Genomic DNA, 19,848 nt, shown 5'->3' with positions numbered 1-19,848 from the left:
ATATGAAAGGGTTTGGGAAAAGACAATAATACCCCTTATAATTTTGGTAACTTTCTTTAACTAGACAGGATGACTTCAAACAAGCATATCACCCTCATCTAAACTCGAAACTTAACAAACTCGATGACGTTAGAAAGAGGATTCCAAGACCTTTCATTTGATATCTTTCGGCCACCTAAATCATCTTGCACCTCAATTTATGATCATTTAAAGTTAACCCAAAACTCACAATTTAAGCATAACTTGCAAAATTGTCGATTTTGCTATTTTCAATTTAGCGCTTTTTGAATTTAGATTTTTCTAAAGCAGAATATTACAGTAAATACATCTAATGTTTGAAAAGCATTTCAATCAAATAAGAAATTCATTTCTTGTAATGGGTGAATTAAGCATAATTTTATATCTATTACTTTGGGAGTAGTATCGTGCACCGAATTGTATAGTCTCTTATGATTCGAAAGTCGTACAAACTTATGTAGCCAACATAGGATAGGATAGAATTTACTCTTTCATGTGACTCCTCACTGCCTCTGATAAGACCAATTAGATGGATCTATAGTCACCATATATCCCGACAAAGTATTGGGTGGCCCTGGTAACATGAGGAGAAACGTTATATCATTGTTAGGCTTATGGTAATGGTTGTTGGTTAGAGAACCTCCACACAAGTGAAATATATTATTTTTCGGGTGCTTTCATTGCATATTATCTTGTAAACTTAAATGATTTTCACTTCACATTCATATATTAATCCAATTATATTGTTTCAGTCTTTCAAAGCAGATTATTGTTTACTTTAACATTTTCACGTACCAGTACATTCAATATGTTGACGTCATGTGACCTGCATCGTTTCATGATGCAGATATATGTATTCAGAATTATCAACAGACGAATCGTTGAGATTATTATCTACTCGCACACAACATTTGGTGAGACTTTCTTACTTTTAAAGGACTATTTTATTTTAGTTAGTAGCTTTAGAAGGTGTTTTGTTCTTGTTCCGGCATCCATCTCACAGTGATAGAGGCTTCATAGACAGATTGAGTAAATGTTTTCCATTGTTTTCTCAGGATCTGTTTAAGTCATGGTTCATGTTAAGCATTTTGCAAACACAATATTTTAAGACTTTCTTAAATGCTGAATTATTCAAATATAAGCTTCCACATATTGTTTAATGTCATGTAAATCATGTAGTCAGACCAAGGATTTGCTCGGGGATCAGAAATGGTTCTCAAAAGCTAGTCACATCCAAGGTGTAAACTCGAGACATAACATTAATTACCACACGCGATTAATATTCAGTGATAATTACGTAGAACATGGATTCAAGTTTTGTATGATTCATAATTTGTATAATATACCGTCATTGAATCATGTTCAGCGGGAGGCTAATAGAGTTGCTGACTAGCACTCCACGAAAGGAAGTCAGTGGATCCAGGCTTAGATAGAATTCAACCTTATATTTTCTTATGCATATCCATTGTTTGAAAAAAAATAAAAAAAAATATATCCATTGTTTGTAACTAAAGAACTAGATAGAGATGTTATGAGAACTGTAATTTATAGATCAGTTCCTCTTTTGTATTGACTGATTCTTTAATATAAATAAAATCTTTCTGTATTTAAGAAAAAAAATATATAATTTGTATAGATTTCGTATAATGTAAAGTTGTATTATATTATATAATTTGTATAGGTATTTAAAGTTCAGTTGTTTGTAATTGTATAAATTCATTATTTTGAGTTTATATAAAAATAGTTCAATTATACAATGTACATGTGAATTATATAAACATAGAAATTATACAAATAATACAGCTTAAATATAGCTACAACCCGTAAACATGCAAACTATAGATATTGAGTATATAAAGACTATTTGTGAAAATTCTCATTTTTTATATTAGAAACATATCTAAGTAATTTTGATGAAGACTACTCATAGTTATACGGCTAAGAAATATAGAATTTTACATATATGACGGATTTAAAGTACGTTTGTAACTTTTAATTCGTTTTATTTTTATTGATGACAAAAGACGATGACTAATTAGTTGTAGGATGAGATTAGATTTGAGCATATTTTAAAAATTAAATTATTTGTACTCCAATTTTTTCATCTTGAGTTTTTTTTTTTTTTGAAACATTAATTTTACTATTTTCTAAAAAAAATTAAAGAGGTTAACATTAAAAAAAAACAAAAAAAGAACAAAATATCAATTACCAAAAAGACATATATTAAGAGTGCAAAACATAGTAAATCATTCAAAATATTTTAGTCTTAGCAAATCAACGTGTATACATATTTATGGTGTTCGAAGGGGTGGTATGGTATCGACTATCGAATCAAGGTCTATCGAAAATAGTTGAGCTAACATTAAAAAGAAACATATTTAATTATTTTTATTTTTATTTTTGACACAATAAAAAGCAAAACTTATCATAATGTGCTAAGACAGACAAGGATTTGTCTTCAACCATTTATGGGTTTGTTCCGCTATAAGTTTCCTTTTCCATTTTAGGTGAAAATATGTTGAACAACAAATGATAACTCAAGTTTAGGCATTAATTATTACACAATTAAGGGACAAACTAACAGCTTTAACTAGAAAAATTATCATCCAGATGGAAGAACTCTAATTAGTTAGCAGAGAGGGGCCAGAAGAAGATCAGACAGGTGTCAAAGAATTAATTATAATCGAAGAATACTTGCACTTCATTTGTACGGGCGTTATTATTGTTTCATAATGTATTCGTATTTATTTATATATATTATGTTATTTTGTATCATATTATATTATTTTAATAAATATAATTTGGATTGTACATGACTGAGTTGGTTTGGATTTTTATAGTCAATTTTTTTTCTAACACCAAACCAAGTCAAATCATATCACTAGTCAGATTTTTTTCCGGATTAATTCGATTTAGGATTTAGTTTGATTTTCGATTCGATTTTGTGAACCCCTAAATACAATATTTGATTAATTAGATTGTATCATGTTGTAATGTTACATATATTAATGTCATGCATCTATAATTTGATTAATAAACCTACAAAACAGAGAATATGATATGAGATAATGCTACGTATAGGGTAAAGGATAAATAAAACTATTTTAACAATAATAAATATATTAAAACAAAGCAAGGAGAAAATACTAAGGTGATAGCATAATTACACTAGATCGATCGTCACAAAAAATGAGACATTTTGTTACTACCTAGCAATAAATTTAAACAATAATATGATACAAGAATTTTAAACAATACTCAAAACAAACAATATATTGAAACTATCAATACAGTACGATAGATAACAACCATATACTTGTGTAGTATGGGGCTGTTTGGTTACTGTATAAGAGACATCTTATTCATGTATAAAAAGTTTGTTTTACTGTGTTTGGTAGAAGTTTTGTATTAGGTATAAAAGTCAACATAATTTATACCATGTTTGATTGCATTTTCGTAGTCCTACAGAATTAATACCAACATAACTTATTAGGAAACTTATGTATAAAGTTATGCAGGGTAGAGGGTGGAATAAGTTATGTGGGTGTTAGTCATACATGTATTAAAGTGATAAATTACATATGTACTCTATTAATTTATTTTATTGTTTTTAATTGGAAACTTTATTGTTTTCATATATATAAGTTTGTTGCTTTTATATATTTAGATCATTTTTATTTTTTTAATTTATTTTATTTTTTTAATTAGAAATTTTATTGTTTCCTTTCAACATGTGTCGTTTTTAATTTTTATTATATATAGATTTTTTTCTTTTTATATACTTACCATTTTGATTGATTATGCAAATATAAATATATTTTTTAATATTAGAAATTGATTGTTTATTTTTTAACTGTACATATGATAATCAAATATTAACATTATATATTATTGAATATATTTTACATTTTATTAGCATGTATTATTTTGTAAATAACATACATTAATAAATTACAACAAGTTTAATATTCAATAGTTAATAATTGATGTTTTATAATCTCTACGTAACTAAATAATATCTACATAATTAATATACACATAGCTAATACCTGCATAAAACCCAATATAATTAAACCCTACATAGTTAATACCTGCATAACTAATCTGCATAGCTAATATCTGCATTAGCTAATACCTGCATAACTAATACCTACATAACTTAAATCTGCATAGCTAATATCTGCATAACTCTAACCAGTAACCAAACAACTCTCGTATGTATTAAGAGGATAAATGCAACACGACACACGTGTCGCTTACTTATCAAGTACCTAAACATGATTTAATTAATTTAGCAGAACATAGATAAGGATAACAGATTAATCATTAATATAATAATTAAACACTCGCTAGCTAGGTGCTAATAAGTCATTACCTAGATTTGTTTAATTTTCCCCATTGTAATTCAACCCCTAATTTCCCGCTACTGGTAAAGTCTCCAAGAAGACTTGATTAATATTTTTTTTAAAATCCAATTTACAAGGGATTATTGTTTAATATGTCCGTAAGTACATGATTAGTACAGATATGAAGATTTTCATCATAATTAGATGACTTCAGTCCTTATCCTTGTCCTAATTAGACAAATTTGCTACTTAATTACGTTATTATTGCCAAGTCATCTCATTCTTTAGTTTGACATTTTTTCTACCTCTTTGTATGACCAAAATTCCAATCTAACACCTCATAATTCCATTAAACGACCGCGATAATTAGTTATATTTGTAGTATTTCTCTTTTTTATATGCTTCTTACTAAAGCATTAATTCAAAGATAGTTTCAATATTTTATTTTTATTTGTGTCTTAGTATTAATTTTGCTCATTAAATATTCTATCCTATTAAAGTATTTATAGTGTTGAAAGACAGTTACTACTAGATAAAATAGAGAAAAAATATAATTTTTTTCTTACGCTTGTGAAAGGCCAAATAATTTGAGGAATAGGGAGTATTTATTTCCACAAATTTCCTTAGTTTCCATCAAAGTAAAAAAAAAAATTGACCCCACAAAAAGCAAAAAAGAAACTAAAAGAGATAATTGTTCTCTATGTGTGACTTGTTTAAAATTTTATTAAAGCAAATATTTATGCTTGAAAATTATTTAGAATTGTGTCATCCACAAAACTAAAGCAGTTAACATGTTGCCATCAGTACCAATCACTTGGTTAGTCTCATGATTTTTTGGATGAACTATTACTGCAGTTACTAGACACTATAACAAATATAAAAAATTGTGGCAGTTACATAAATTGTTGCTATATTATTTTCAGTGTCTCGTAAATTATGGAATATCATGAGTATTTATAATGTATATAAATATTGCTAAAAAATTTAACGATTTTCGATGTAATAATTCATTATTAAATTTTTTTGTTATTACTAAAAATCTCTTCTATTTTTGATTTGGGATGGAGTTAGAATAAATAGGAAAAAAAACCCTTTTAACTGTGGGTTAATTATATTTCTCTATTATGTCACTTATTATTGTGTGCCATTATGATCCGTGTTTGTTGCAAAGTAAATTATGATAATTCATCATTGTAATATACGAAAATAGAGAGTTGAAAAAAAAGTTATATAATAATTATTCGTCTAAAGTTCATCAAAAGAAAGTATTATGCCGATCTTAAATATCAATTAAGGCAGCCTATCAATTTTTATTAAAATGAGTTGTACTAGGTAGTAGAAAAATATACATTATGGTCATAAAATTAATCTGGATTTTGAAGGGGAAAAAGAAGGCAGACTTTTAGCTCACGTATCAAAATTCAAAACTAATTAATTAACGTATCAAAATTCAAAACTGATTAATTAGTGGATATATAACATATAGTCATCTCTCATACTATTATTCCATTGGATTAGATCAATCCCTGAATAAACTAGTCAACCATAACAATAATTACACTAATTATTAATTAATACATTATTATAAACAATTGATTTCTCTTCATTTCCGACTGATTGGTGTTGTGTTATATTATTTTTATATATAGCATTATACACAAAGAAATCTCTGTTATTAATGATCTAATATTTATACGATATTATTCTCTTTTACTAATTTTTTTTTATAAGGGAATCTTGATGAGCTTGTTTCTTAGTTAAATTTTTTTTCCTCTTTCGTCGTTGCCACTAAATAATATTTTTCTTATTTTTAATATTTTTTCTTGATAATAAGGCAGCAAAGCACCATTTACATTCACCTCATTATTTATCTCTTACAAAAAATCATAATTTTCTTTTTCTAATACTCATAAGTCATATCTTAACGGACACTCTATTGAAAAATTAACTAAAAGTGAATTTGTATCGAAGAAAAATATTTTACGATGAATATTTTCTAATTTTTTTTGTTTGATTAATCAATTTATTTTAAATAGTTCATATTGATTTTGTGTGCTTTTCCTATCTTCTAACACACTCCACCTCCACCCTCATCCTCACCACCCCCACCCACTCCATACCTATAGGATTTATCTAGATTTTATTTTAGAATAATATTTTTTACTTATGTAAAACAAAAAAATAAGTAAAACTCCACTTTTTTCCTAGAAAAATTAGGTCAAATTTTCCCCCTTTCAGAATGCAATCTAAGGGATCGTTTGATACGAGGACAAGGAATAACAGTCTCATAACAAAATGCAAGATTAATCATAATAATAGACACAAATTCATAACTTTTAAAATTATAACAACTAAAATACGCCCTCAAATATTAAACTTTTAAAGTTTAAATTCTACATCCTCCTCTAATTTAAATAATTATAACATCAACCAATAATCATGTATGTATGAACACTTTTAAATTTATTTATTTCCATGTAATTAATATGATTTAGATGTTTCTAATTAATTTGTTTATAAAGCCCATAGTAATTATTATATGAAATATGTATACGATTTAACGATAATAATGGTGTACCACACACGCAATCAAAAGATTAGTTGCATGAAATTGATGTGCTTTTACGTGATTATAAAGAAAATAAAACAACTCTATCCATTCAATAATTCAGTTATGATGATTTGACATATTTTCTTTCATTCATAATTGAAGCACCCAATAATTTCAATTCCTAGCAACTGAAACAGCCCCCCCTTCCAAACTGTTAAAATTATTGTAGCCAATTTATTTAATTGTCATTTTCAAGTTAGGTAACGACAAAAATTTAAACTACGTACGATATTGTCCATGTATACTCCCCAAAAAGTAAAAGTTATCTTCACATGCATATACAATATCAGTGGCGGGGCCACCTTGTAATTTGGGGTTCATTCAGATTCTTTCTATTGAAAAATTATATTATTTGTATATTATTAAAATATATTTTTAAGTATGTCGAACACTTTTCAACTATTTCGCGTGTCTATTTGCTCAGATTTTGAACCCCTGGTTCCTTCACTGTTAATGATATAGTAATAAATTAATTAAACAAGTCTTCGATCTTCATGACATTCGAAAATTATGGTCGTTAAATGTAGTATAATGTTAACTAACAATAATTATATTTGTAATGTTGATATGGTATAACTAATGATATTTAGTTGGAATTATCAGTATTTTTATTTATTTATCAAAGTTTCGAAACGCTTATTTGTTAGCAGAATGTGTTTGGAGAGGAGGGCATGCATTCAATAATTTGGGAGTAACTTCTAGGATCGAAATAGTTAGGTGTGATGTAAAAACTAGCAAAGTGAACTTCTGAAGACCTTGAATAAGAAGACAAATGAAAAAAATACCAGAAGAAATACAAGTATGTAACGTGATTCATTCAATGAATCTACATTCACAAAAAAAAAAAAAGAACAATTCACTTTATGAATATAAAAGTATAAAATATCGAGAGCAAAAAAAACCTAATACAATTCATTCAGAATAGATTAGGAGGTTCACACGAATGTGTCTCACACTTTTATCCTAAAGGATTTAGGCCTTCATATATATGGCTTCAACATTTATTCTCTTTTACACTCTCATCAATACTAACTATTCTACCATTATTATCCCCATCACCTTATGTTTTTTTAAACGTTGTTCATGAATTTGATGTTACCCAAAATAACACGATTCATATTGGAGGCAATTAATTACTACAAATTGTAGGACAGAACAACTATGTTTAATTTGTCGTGTGAGTCAAATGAGAATTCCATTTTTGTGTTTTCCGTATCCTTAAAAGTACATACATAGTTGTTCATATGGTTTCACTTTTTAAAGAGGTGCGTGCATTTTCCACGATTTTTGATATGATAGATACATTATTGTCAAAAAGTTAATCAATGATATAAATTTGATCGGTTCATCAATTAAGTTTTTACTACTGAAAATCATTAAAATGGTAAAACTATAGGTCTAAAATCAATTCTGATATATATATATATAAATTCCAAAAGTACTACCAGTTACCACTTTGAGAAGTGATATCTGATTTTGAAAAAGAAAAATAAAACAATATAAATATAAGACTCAAATTTTTAACCTCGCAGAGAGGAACACCCGGTCATCGTTTCATTATGTGATACTCCAAGTGTGGATTCACACATCTATATTTCAAGATTTATTTGAAAATATAACACTATTATGTATGATCTGGAGAAAAAATTATGGATTCACGTAAACCTGATGACCTCCCTCTGTTTATTTTATATGGAGCTTCCTAAATTGTATTATAATAAAAAGTATACTTGAATAAATTAAACGTGAATAAAATGTTACTTAATTTGAATGTTTTTTACTACTAGTACATTATCAAGTATAGGAATTAATTTGTACAAGTATACAATGTTATTTTACTTGCTAAAGGACGTTAATTTGGGTTTTGGCTAGAAAATAACTCTACGACTTTCTATATATGACTAGCTGGACTCTACTAATTTTGTAAAAAGAAAATTATTTGTACTTTCTAGTCAATTGAAATAAGTTGATCTTTTGATTAGGACATCATTTAAGGCCGATGATTTGAAAATGATATACACTAATTTGAAGGTGCAACCATCACTCAACGCTCCCATAGAAAAATATGCCATATGGGGGTGCTAGCTACTAGAAATTAAAATTTAAGTCGATTGAAAAAGTTTCATTTTAAGAGTTGGTCATTAAATTTTAATAAGGAATATCGACCATGACTTGAAACTTATAAAATGTTTTATTTAAGCAAATCTTAGAAAATTACATCAGACAGACGTACTTTGAGCTCTAATAAGTTATAGTTATAGTTTGATTAATTACCAAACGTAACAATAGCTTACTTAGAAAATTTCGCATTGCAATCTATTGATTCGAGAAAATAATTTTCCCAATTCACTTTGATGTATAAAATATTAAATTGTTCAAGCTAGTTACAGAAGCTAAGACAGTTTGAAATAAGTTTGCTACACTAACCGATTGTGTGTTGGTCCGTAATTAATTAGACAGAAAATAATTTTTTTAAAAAAAATTCCTAATTTTTTGTATTACATAGCGAAGATTTGCTTATTTTCTCTCGATACGATTAAAGGAAAAAAACAAAAAATAAAAATGATATCATCCAATTATATTTATATCCCATCATAAATGTGAACGAGCGGCAAGTTCGTGGAGCACCTTATCTAGTATTGGAAAAAAAGAATTTAAGAAAAGAGAATGCCAATAATATATCCACTACAACACCTAATAAATTGTAAAACAGTTATTTAACGATAATAATAATATATAGATAGATAGATAGATACATAAAAATAATACATATAAATATTTCTAATAAACAGTATATATAAATACTATTAAAAGTTCTAGTAATTTTTTTTATGCAACGAAATTAATTCAATTGTCAAAAAGAATTACTATAACAATAAATATTGCGTATAAACTATAGATTGTAACATGTTTAGACACCAGCTTAACTGGAATAAGCTTAACTTAGCTACTATTTAGTTGGTATGTTTGAGAACACACACAAAAGTTTTTCAAAATTTTGAATTGAAAATGTCTAATAGAAACACTCTATCTATCATATTTTTAGATCTCAATTGAAAGAACAAAATTGTGATTCCATTCTCTAAAAGAAATTTTTTTTAGTAACTTTAAGAGATTATTAATATATTAAGTGATAATTTAATGTTAGTTAATTAGTTAAAATATAACGTGTGGTAATACATATAGGAATACGACTTCTCTAGCTTCCTGTTTTTCACTTTTTTAAGTTGGATCCTTGTTTCATCAGTTTAATTTCCTTGTCAAGTCATCAAACACACATAATTGCCCGCAGAATTTCACTTTTTTTTAAATTATCATATTTATGATTAGATTATTTTCTTCCAAAACCTAAGAAATAGCCACACGTATTGTTCTCACTATTCATGCCTTGAGGAAAAAATAAAAAAGAGGATGGTGCATCCCCATCACTTAGTTTTTGACATTCCTTTGTACCTCATATATTCCTATATCTATATAAAGAACCCAATAAGGCACCAAATACAATCACAGTCTCTCTCTCAAAAAAAAAAAAATTACAAATTTATTACAAACTCTTTACCATGGCTAATATTCATTTGATTTTCCCACTTTTATTTATATCTTGTTTCATTTTCCCATCCACAACAAATGGCTACTCCAACGCAATCATAAAAGCTTGGTGCACCCAAACACCTCATCCACAACCTTGTGAATACTTCTTATCACAAAATCCCAAAATTACATCTCCTATCGTAAAAAAATCAGATTTTCTAAAAGTGTCACTAGACTTAGTGTTAGACCGTGCGTTACGTGCCCAACTGAACACATATTCACTAGGTCCAAAGTGTCGTAACGAGCGCGAAAAAAACGCATGGGCTGATTGTATTGAACTCTATGAAAACTCAATCAACAAAATCAAAAGCACAGTTGATCCAAACACAAAATGCTCAGCTACTGATGCTCAAACATGGTTAAGTACAGCCTTAACAAATCTTGAAACATGTAAAGCAGGTTTCGAAGAATTAGGCGTTACGGATTATGTTATGCCACTAATGTCAAATAATAATGTGTCATCTTTAATAAGTAACGCTTTGGCTTTAAATCATGGTTATTATACTGAACCTACTAAAAGTAGTACTAGTACTCAAGTAGATGGATTTCCAACTTGGGTATCCCCTGGTGATAGAAAATTGTTGCAGTCGTCGTCGTCGTCAACGGCTTCTCAGGCGAATGTAGTGGTGGCTACTGATGGTTCAGGGGATTTTAAGACAGTGAAAGAAGCTGTAGATGCTGCTGCCAAGAATAAAGGAAGTGGGAGGTTTGTGATATATGTGAAAGCTGGGACTTATAATGAAAATGTGGAGATTGGAGAAAAGGTGAAAAATGTTATGTTGATTGGAGATGGCATTGGAAAGACAATTATTACTGGAAGCAAAAGTGTTGGAGGTGGATCCACCACCTTTAGATCAGCCACAGTTGGTAAGTATACTCTTACACAGTCAAACAATTTAATTTTGATAGTGAAAGAAAAATTATATGCCACAATAATTGACATTACTAAATATTTTAGAAAAAAATAAATACTTTTTTTAATATCAAAATTGAAAAATACTATATAAATTGAGACAGAAGGTAAAACAAAAAAAACATTGCATAATAGACAATACTAAATTCTTTGTGCTTTGTTTTCTAGTTTAGGATAAACATACATCGTATATTTTTAACCAAAAACACAAAATGATCATGTCGTACAAAAATTAGGCCAAAAGGCAAAACTGAAAAAGGAACTATTATGAGTTTGGGTTTTACCGTCTTTTTCTCTGTGTTTGTGCAAAAACGTTTTCCAATTGGTAACTTAAAGCATTGAATAATTTATTGACTTTAATAATTAGGAGGGCAAAGACCCATAGCAACGTAGCTAGTACTTATACTACTATGTTTCAATTATGTAGCATCATTTAACTTACAGGAAGAAATTAAGGGGAAAAAATGACTTTTTTCAAAAGATATTTATGGTACAATGCAAATCCTAAAAATTTATATAGCTATAAATTATCTTATTCAGTGTAAAACAGAATTTTAAAGGTGTATTTGTTCCTCCTAAATATAAAAATGTATATAACATTCTGTTTAGAACATTTCAACTTAGAAAAAAAAGCAAGCACGTAAACTTGGAATGGAGAGAATAATTTTCTCTCTAAACAACAGAGTATTCCTCTGTTTTGATTTACTTGAAATGAAAGGTCAAAACTAAAACACTTTTGAACTATTTTAAATTGTTAACTATTATGACTTGTAATATTTTAATTAAATTTATTTTAAACATTATTACCGATTTGACAGTCAACTACATATTACTACTATTTTTGGTTCGTACGTTAAAAAAAAAAGTATTAATTAGTACCAATTAATGTAACTTGTATTAGTTGCATATGCTAATACTATTTTAATTTCTGAAAATGTTAGGTGCTTCTGGTGACGGATTTATTGCTCAAGGCATAACAATTAGAAACACTGCTGGACCCCAAAAGCACCAAGCAGTAGCCCTACGATCTGGCTCTGATCTTTCAGTATTTTATCAATGTAGCTTCGAAGGGTATCAAGACACTTTGTACGTTCATTCCAATAGGCAATTTTACAAAGAGTGTGATATTTATGGTACGGTCGATTTTATATTTGGTAACGCAGCAGTTGTATTACAAAATTGTAATATTTTCGCTAGAGACCCTCCGAATAAAATCAACACTGTGACAGCCCAAGGCCGAACCGACCCGAATCAAAACACTGGAATTTCGATACATAATTGTAGAATCACTGGAGCTGGTTCTTCGAAATCAGCTAGGACATATTTAGGAAGGCCATGGCAAAAATATTCACGCACTGTTGTGATGAAAACATTTCTTGATGGATTGATTAGTTCTGAAGGATGGTTGCCATGGAGTGGTAATTTTGCGTTGAATACGTTATATTATGGAGAGTATTTGAACACGGGACCTGGTTCATCGACTGGAAATCGAGTTAATTGGGGAGGTTATCGAGTTATTACGAGTTCAGCTGAGGCATCGAAATTTACCCCTGCTAATTTCATTGCTGGAAATTCATGGATTCCAGCTACCAATGTGCCATTCACTTCTGGTCTTTGATTTAGTATATATCTTATATCTATAATGTGTTTGTTATTGTGGACTATCATATATACTGATTTGAAAATTGTCAATTTGTAAGTAGCATGGACATAATAATAATTCATGTTGCTCAATTATAGAAAACAATGTGTAATTGAGCAACTAGTTTGTATTTGTAATTGTGTCCTCCTTTTGATTTTTGTTGTATTCCCAAGCTAATTCTTTCTTTAGCAAGGAAATTGTTGAATTGAGAATATTCATTGTATACTAAAGTTCAATGTTCATGACCAATGTCATTTTGATTGTTAGCTAGATTTTTTTTAGGCCACAAACTTGTTTGGAAACAAATATTACTGTTTTTATCTTATTTTATGCGACACTCTTTTTAGGCGGTTTAAATAAAAAATGTAACCTTATTATAAAAGTAATAATTTAACTTTAAAATTTTCTTTTTACACTTATTAAAATGATTTTCAGTACAAACTTGTTTTAGATCACAAGTTCTAAAAAAAAAAATTTAAAAGAAATAGTGTCAAGTCAAATGATGTCGCGTGAAATGAGACGCATGGAGTATTATTTATAGTTGAGTTTAAGTTATACTCCCTCATTCCATTTTATATGACACTCTTTTTTTTCTAGTCTGTTAAAAAACAAATATCACCTTACTATGGTTAAAACTTAAACCAAGTTAACTTTAAAATTCTCCGTTTTAGCTTTAGTGAAATGTTTTACCGTCACATAAATATTTAAGGATCATTATAGATCACAAATTATTAAAAACTTTTATAGAAAATATCTATCAAGTCAAACAGTATCACATGGCGCGTGAAAGGGATATGTATTAATACTTAGTTAGTGACTTAGTGTACTTCAAAAAGTATATGTCATCATATTACTTTTTATTTGTTTTAACAGGCTCGCAATGATATATATGTCACAAATTACAGATATTTTCAAATATAAAACTAGATTATATTATTTACACATATTAAAAGAGAGATAATTCAAACTAAATGGTGATAGGGAGAGGTAGTTAGGAGATCAACTCCGAAAAAAGCATATATGAGGAGTGTCATTTTTAGTTTATAATGCGCCTTTAATTATTTATAAGATAATAATAGGATGCTTTTGGTATGAACATGAATATTTCTTCTAAGGAAATAATAAGTTCTTTATTTCTTCTTTTTTTGAAATTATTACTTAAAAGCAAAAAATATCGATCTTAAATATTCATATATAACGAAGATAAAATTTTAAAATTTTAATCAACTGAAAAATGAAAAATAATTTTTTTTTTCTGTATCGAATACATGATAAAGTAAAATTACTTCAAACTCATTAATCATAACCACTTGGGATTAAAGTGATATAATCTCAATTCATTGGCCCCCATAGGGATCCATCAATATCCATGATGCCTCACCAGCTTTCTGGTACATTATGTGATTAGAAACATTATAATCAGCTTACATTTTAGGCAGAAACATTGACTAATATTGATAAGCTACATGTAGCGCTTTAATTAAACACTTAAAATAATTTAATACAAGAGTGTGACAAGCACTTTTTTCAATTGTAGTTTTCGAAAAAGAATTAAGTAAACTGTGGTTATAAATTTAAGTATGTATATTAAGTCAAGAGCACCACATTAAGTGCGCATTATCATGTTAACGTACCACACAACATGTATTACATAGGTCACCAACCAAAATAGTTACTTGATTGGGATTAATGAAAGTCTCTCTCAAAGATTTCAAATATTTAATTATTGGCTAATTAGACCAATTATGTTTTTTGCTATATTCTATCATGATAATACCTAAATTAAATTTTATTTTCCCCATTGTATCATCATGCACGTCTCTTTCTTAATTTATACATATTTTATGGTCAAGCATTATCTTATGTTTGATCCAATCCAGTTAACAGACTTGTATAGCCGCTACTTTAAAGAATTTATATATGTTCCCAATTAGATATAAGTTCAATTTTTTAAGGATAAAATTTTAAAAAACCAACTTATTTAATGTACAAAAATTAAAGATAAAATTATTTGAAGAGCAAATTGTAAATATTCGATGTTAATATGGTGGAAGAAGAGTTAAAACTAGGGCTGGGTGTTCCATGAGTTCAACCTGGTTAGAAATTAGTTCGATTTTTCATTTTTCGATGATATTAACCGAATCGAAATGAAATATATTCAGCTCAGTGCAGTTGTTTACAATTTCGGTTCATTTTGCAAATGTATATCACCATATTAGGCCTTTTTGTGTGATAATTGGGCTTTTTACAGTTGAAATCAAACAAAAGTAAATTGGGAAGTCCGCTGGATATTGGTGGAATTTGTCTTGGGCCAATTTCATTGGTTGTACCCACATTAATGTAAACTATTACAAATTTAGCCAACCTTAATACTATTTAATTAATGGATTTGATTTTTCGGTTAATAAAATTTAAATTGTAAAAAATTAAAAAACCAAACTGAAAAATTGAATTCTTAAAAATTAAAATTGATGTCCCAATAAACCAAAACCCAATTTTTAAAAATGCAATGCAGACTTTTGATTTGAACCGAAATATGCCTAAACTGTGAAATTAGGTCTTAGACCTAACTCACATCCCAAAAGTTAGCTCAAGGGGATGAGGATTGCCCAAAAGCCTTCTAAAGAGTCCACCCATCTTATTAATCACCGATGTGGGACTTTTGTCATTCTTTAACACCCCACGCGGTGAGTGAGACGGACCCTGCTCTGATACCATGTGAAAGTAAGTCTTAGACCTAATTCACATCCCAAAAGCTAGCTCAAAGGAGGAAGATTTTCCAAGCTTTACAAGGAGTCCACCCATCTCATTAATCACCGTGTGGGACTTTTGTTCTTCTTTAACATAAACTAGTTACGAGAATATTCAATTAAAATTTAATAGAAAACTAAATAAAACCTAATCACTCAAGTAATATTTTGTCGTAGAAAAAATCTAACAATATGCTGGATTGCACATTCGATAAGAAAATCTCTAAAATATTCCCACTAAAGATTGTCTCACTGAAATGTAAATGCTTGATAAATTAAAGGATGACGACTGTTTATGCCAAAGTTGGTTTCATCAGTCGCTAAATTTAAAATATATGCCAAAAGATGAAATTCAACCTAAAGTTTGTGTCTAATATAAATAGATTAATAAAAGTAAGTGGAACTCATGATTATAGCTTCTAATAAACAAAAAATAGAAGTCCATACACCTAACAATTTGCAATAATAAAATTAACCAAAATAAAAGTGGATCTCATAATTGCTTTCAAACAAATAAAACTACATAACTCGACCTTTCACTTCCTTGACCATGCTTAAGCTTCTCTTTTCTCTTTTTACCCTAGAAAGAATCAAGCAAAAAAAAATAAAATAAAATTTTATAACATAGTAATAAGACGTTAAAGAAATTAAACTTTGATTCTGATACTAACTCAATTACAAAAATTAGTTCAAGAACTCACATACTTTGATATGGCTACTAAAGTTTAGATAATGACGGAAAAATATAATCTAAGATCACATCGTATAGAAATTCTGATACGATAATAAATTAATTTAGTATAGAAATTTGACCTATAGATTTGCGGCAAACTGAGAGGAGAACGATGAAAACAGCAACGCCAGCTAATACTCCAACGATTATTGCAACTGTTTTCCCTACGTCATCGTCATTGGTACGATCTGTTCACAAATTGAGTAAACATATATAGTCAAAATTCATTTTTCAAAAAATAATGTTAACAAGTCCCAACTCATCATTTAATAGACAAAAAATGGTTATTAATATAATTACAGCATAAAATTAACATGGAAAAATTTTATTATAATATAAATACGCCAAAAAGGATTTCTCCTTGTTTTATTTTATGTATTTTGACATTTCACAGCTTTACTGAATTGCTTAATAGCCCTTTTTTATATCTGACGCAAGAGTGGTCGAATATTGATCCTGAATTATTAGACGCTTTAAGAGAATTTTTTATTTTATTTTTTTTAATTGACGATATTTGAAGTGCTACTTTAGAGGCAAATCATAGAAGATATGATAAGCATTATGAATTCTGTATACTATAGTGATTTTGACCTATTTTCTTGTACAAATGTTACTTTGTGCAATTTTGATATGATATAAAGGGACTTTATGTGTGTACGATAGGAACAAAGTGGAAGGTGAAGCTTAAAAGAAAGAGGGAATAACAACTTTAAAAACAAAAAAAAAGATATCCCACTGGACAAATTCCCTAGAGATTTAAATTAAAGTGAATTATTCCTAACTTTATATATGCTATAGGAAAAGAATATTTTTGGATATAATTTGTTTTCGGAAAATGTGATTGATTCTTTTGCTTTTCTATCCTATGGTGTATGCTTGAAAAGTCCCTCATGAATTAATTTGGAAGAGTTTTGTTAATTTAAAACATAAACAATCACACAAGAAAAAAAAAATCAATTTAATGAAAACCTAGCTATAGCAAAGTTCTACAACCCTCGGTTTCATTTTAATTATTGTTTTAGCTCTTTGTACGCCCATAAAAAAAAATAGAAGACAGTTTTTATTAAAATATCCAGTTGATTAGAATTTTTTTTTAAAAAAAATTGATCAACATTAAAAAAGAATTACAAGCCTATAGTTGAAAAAGTTGCAAAGTTTATTCATAAATTTCTAACATGATATGTAGAATCATTTTTTTTACAGGCTTAAAGTAATTGTTAACTTTGGACGGAGGGAGTAATTACAAATTCAAATCTTAAATTCCTATGATGATATTTTGGAATCATATTTTTAGCTAAAGTTACTATTCACATGGAACGAAGGGAGTAATTACATCATGAAGTTGTGAGTCTAAAATTTGGTTTTATATCAAATTTATGCAATAGTCTAATTTACCTATAGAAAGTTATAACACTATCCCTAAGATAGCAAGAAAATCGACTTATTATGAGTCAATACCCTTAAACATCATGCGTGAGTTTCAAGTTAAATTTCTTTATCGATTAAATCACTTAAAAATTATTTTACTATCCTTGTATTACTAAAAGAAAACGTACACAAAAAAATAAAATAACTAACATCTGTACTGATAATACAATTTTATTTTAACTATCTATAAATAATAATTTCATTCTTCACGATGAAAAGAATAACTAATTACTATTTACTTTGTATAAGATAAAAAAATTTCACTATACTATCATGCTATCAGCATAGAAAAGTTAAACTCTTCACGATGAAAAAAGATAATTAATTACTATTTACTTGTATAAGGTAAAAAAATTTTACTATACTATCATGCTATCAGCATAAAGAAATTAAACTCTTACCGAAGGAGTGATAATAACCCGAACCCCAATATTTAGCATAACACTGAGCCAAATAAACATCAGCAGCAGCAGCATCACCACACATGTCCTTCAACTTCATAACAGCCTCAGAAACACAAGCAGAACAATCTTCAGGACTCAAATCACCCAAACACTGTGCAAATCCTTCAATTGAACCCGACCCGCTAACCTTAGAACCCGTCACCCCACCACCCCCTTGAATTAACCCCGCAAGAACCTCATCCCTGTGCCTAATGAACTCTCCGTCTCCTCGTAGTTGATTCTTACTACACTTGTTATACCTGTTAACATCAATGACATAATATAATTAAGTAAATAAAAGTATCGTAAATTTTTAAATTTTTTTAGGTGAGCCCACTATACCTTAAACTCGTGTCGGGTCTTCCAATAAAATCTTCATGTTCATATCTGACATAACAATCATCTAATTGCAAAATAGCACCAAAATTGTATGGACAGACTATGTTCATTTGTCCAACAGCACTAGCGACGCATGTTGAACAATCTTTTAATTGTAGGTCAGCGTTACATTGATACAAACCATAAATAGACGATTCTTGAGGGGCTGAAGTGTCATTTCCAAAAGCATAACTATTGTAAAGAGATTGTGAAGAAGAAGAAACTAATGAAGAGAGTAGAGAATTTAAACTTGGAACAAAAGGAGAATTTGATTGATATTTGTCTTGTGAACAACCTGCATAGATAAAATTATGAGCTTTAACAAGGTGATTATTATTATTATTAAGAAGTGAGAAAGTGTAGAAGAAGTAAAGGAAGAAAATTGAAAGAGAAGAAGATAGTTTAAATAAATGTAACAAATGTTGTGTAAGATTTGTGATGATCAGCATTTCTCTTCTTTTTTTTCATTTGGGATATTATGGAATTTGTCTTCCTTTTATATTGTTCATTTTTTTGGTTTTGATGCTTTAATTTGATTTTGTGGACTTCGAGGAAAATAGTAAATTAAACAAATTAAAGTGTTGTGTTTTTAGCTTTATATGCTAGCTCTTCTTTTAGTACATATACATGAATTGTTTGGTTGATGCTACAACCAATAACAATGTCGAAATAAATCGAGAAATTATTTTATCTTGCGTTTGATAATGATATTAATTAATTTATATTAAAATTGTGATATTAGCTATATCAATCAAATAAGTTAATTTCATAAAATATTTTTATCTATCTCATTCTGATAATCAAATGATAAGTCCAAGCAAGTGGATTCTAGATTATTCCAGGTTGAGTTGTTCTTTCGAATAAATTCTATAGGAACCTGTATGTATTCCTATCTTACTATTGTTGTAGTCCTCAAAATTAGCTAGGTCTATGAGACCAGTAATTCACTAATTGGATGAGGTTACAAAATTTTCTTGCCTGTTTAAATGAGGACG

General features: G+C 28.5%; 2 protein-coding genes across 2 annotated transcripts; one reads left to right on the top strand and one right to left on the bottom strand.

The window, feature by feature from the left end:
* Positions 1–10,299: 10,299 nt before the first annotated feature.
* On the top strand, positions 10,300–13,351 carry LOC101247960 (pectinesterase 2). Its single transcript, XM_010327326.4, has 2 exons — positions 10,300–11,433; positions 12,421–13,351. Exons 1-2 carry the CDS (start codon positions 10,536–10,538, stop codon positions 13,095–13,097), a joined length of 1,575 nt encoding a protein of 524 aa, XP_010325628.1. The 5' UTR covers positions 10,300–10,535; the 3' UTR covers positions 13,098–13,351.
* A 2,914-nt stretch (positions 13,352–16,265) lies between these two features.
* On the bottom strand, positions 16,266–19,444 carry LOC101247660 (plasmodesmata-located protein 8). The gene is made up of 4 exons (XM_004229748.5): positions 18,818–19,444; positions 18,434–18,735; positions 16,685–16,792; positions 16,266–16,451 (listed from the first exon to the last, which is right to left on the bottom strand). Exons 1-4 carry the CDS (start codon positions 19,300–19,302, stop codon positions 16,447–16,449), a joined length of 900 nt encoding a protein of 299 aa, XP_004229796.1. The 5' UTR covers positions 19,303–19,444; the 3' UTR covers positions 16,266–16,446.
* Positions 19,445–19,848: the final 404 nt, after the last annotated feature.

This window comes from Solanum lycopersicum, chromosome 1 (genome assembly GCF_036512215.1).
Source record: "Solanum lycopersicum chromosome 1, SLM_r2.1".
In the NCBI taxonomy this organism is placed as follows: domain Eukaryota; kingdom Viridiplantae; phylum Streptophyta; class Magnoliopsida; order Solanales; family Solanaceae; genus Solanum; species Solanum lycopersicum.
Note: the sequence above shows the minus strand (reverse complement) of the source record. Positions and strands in the feature narration are given on the sequence as shown.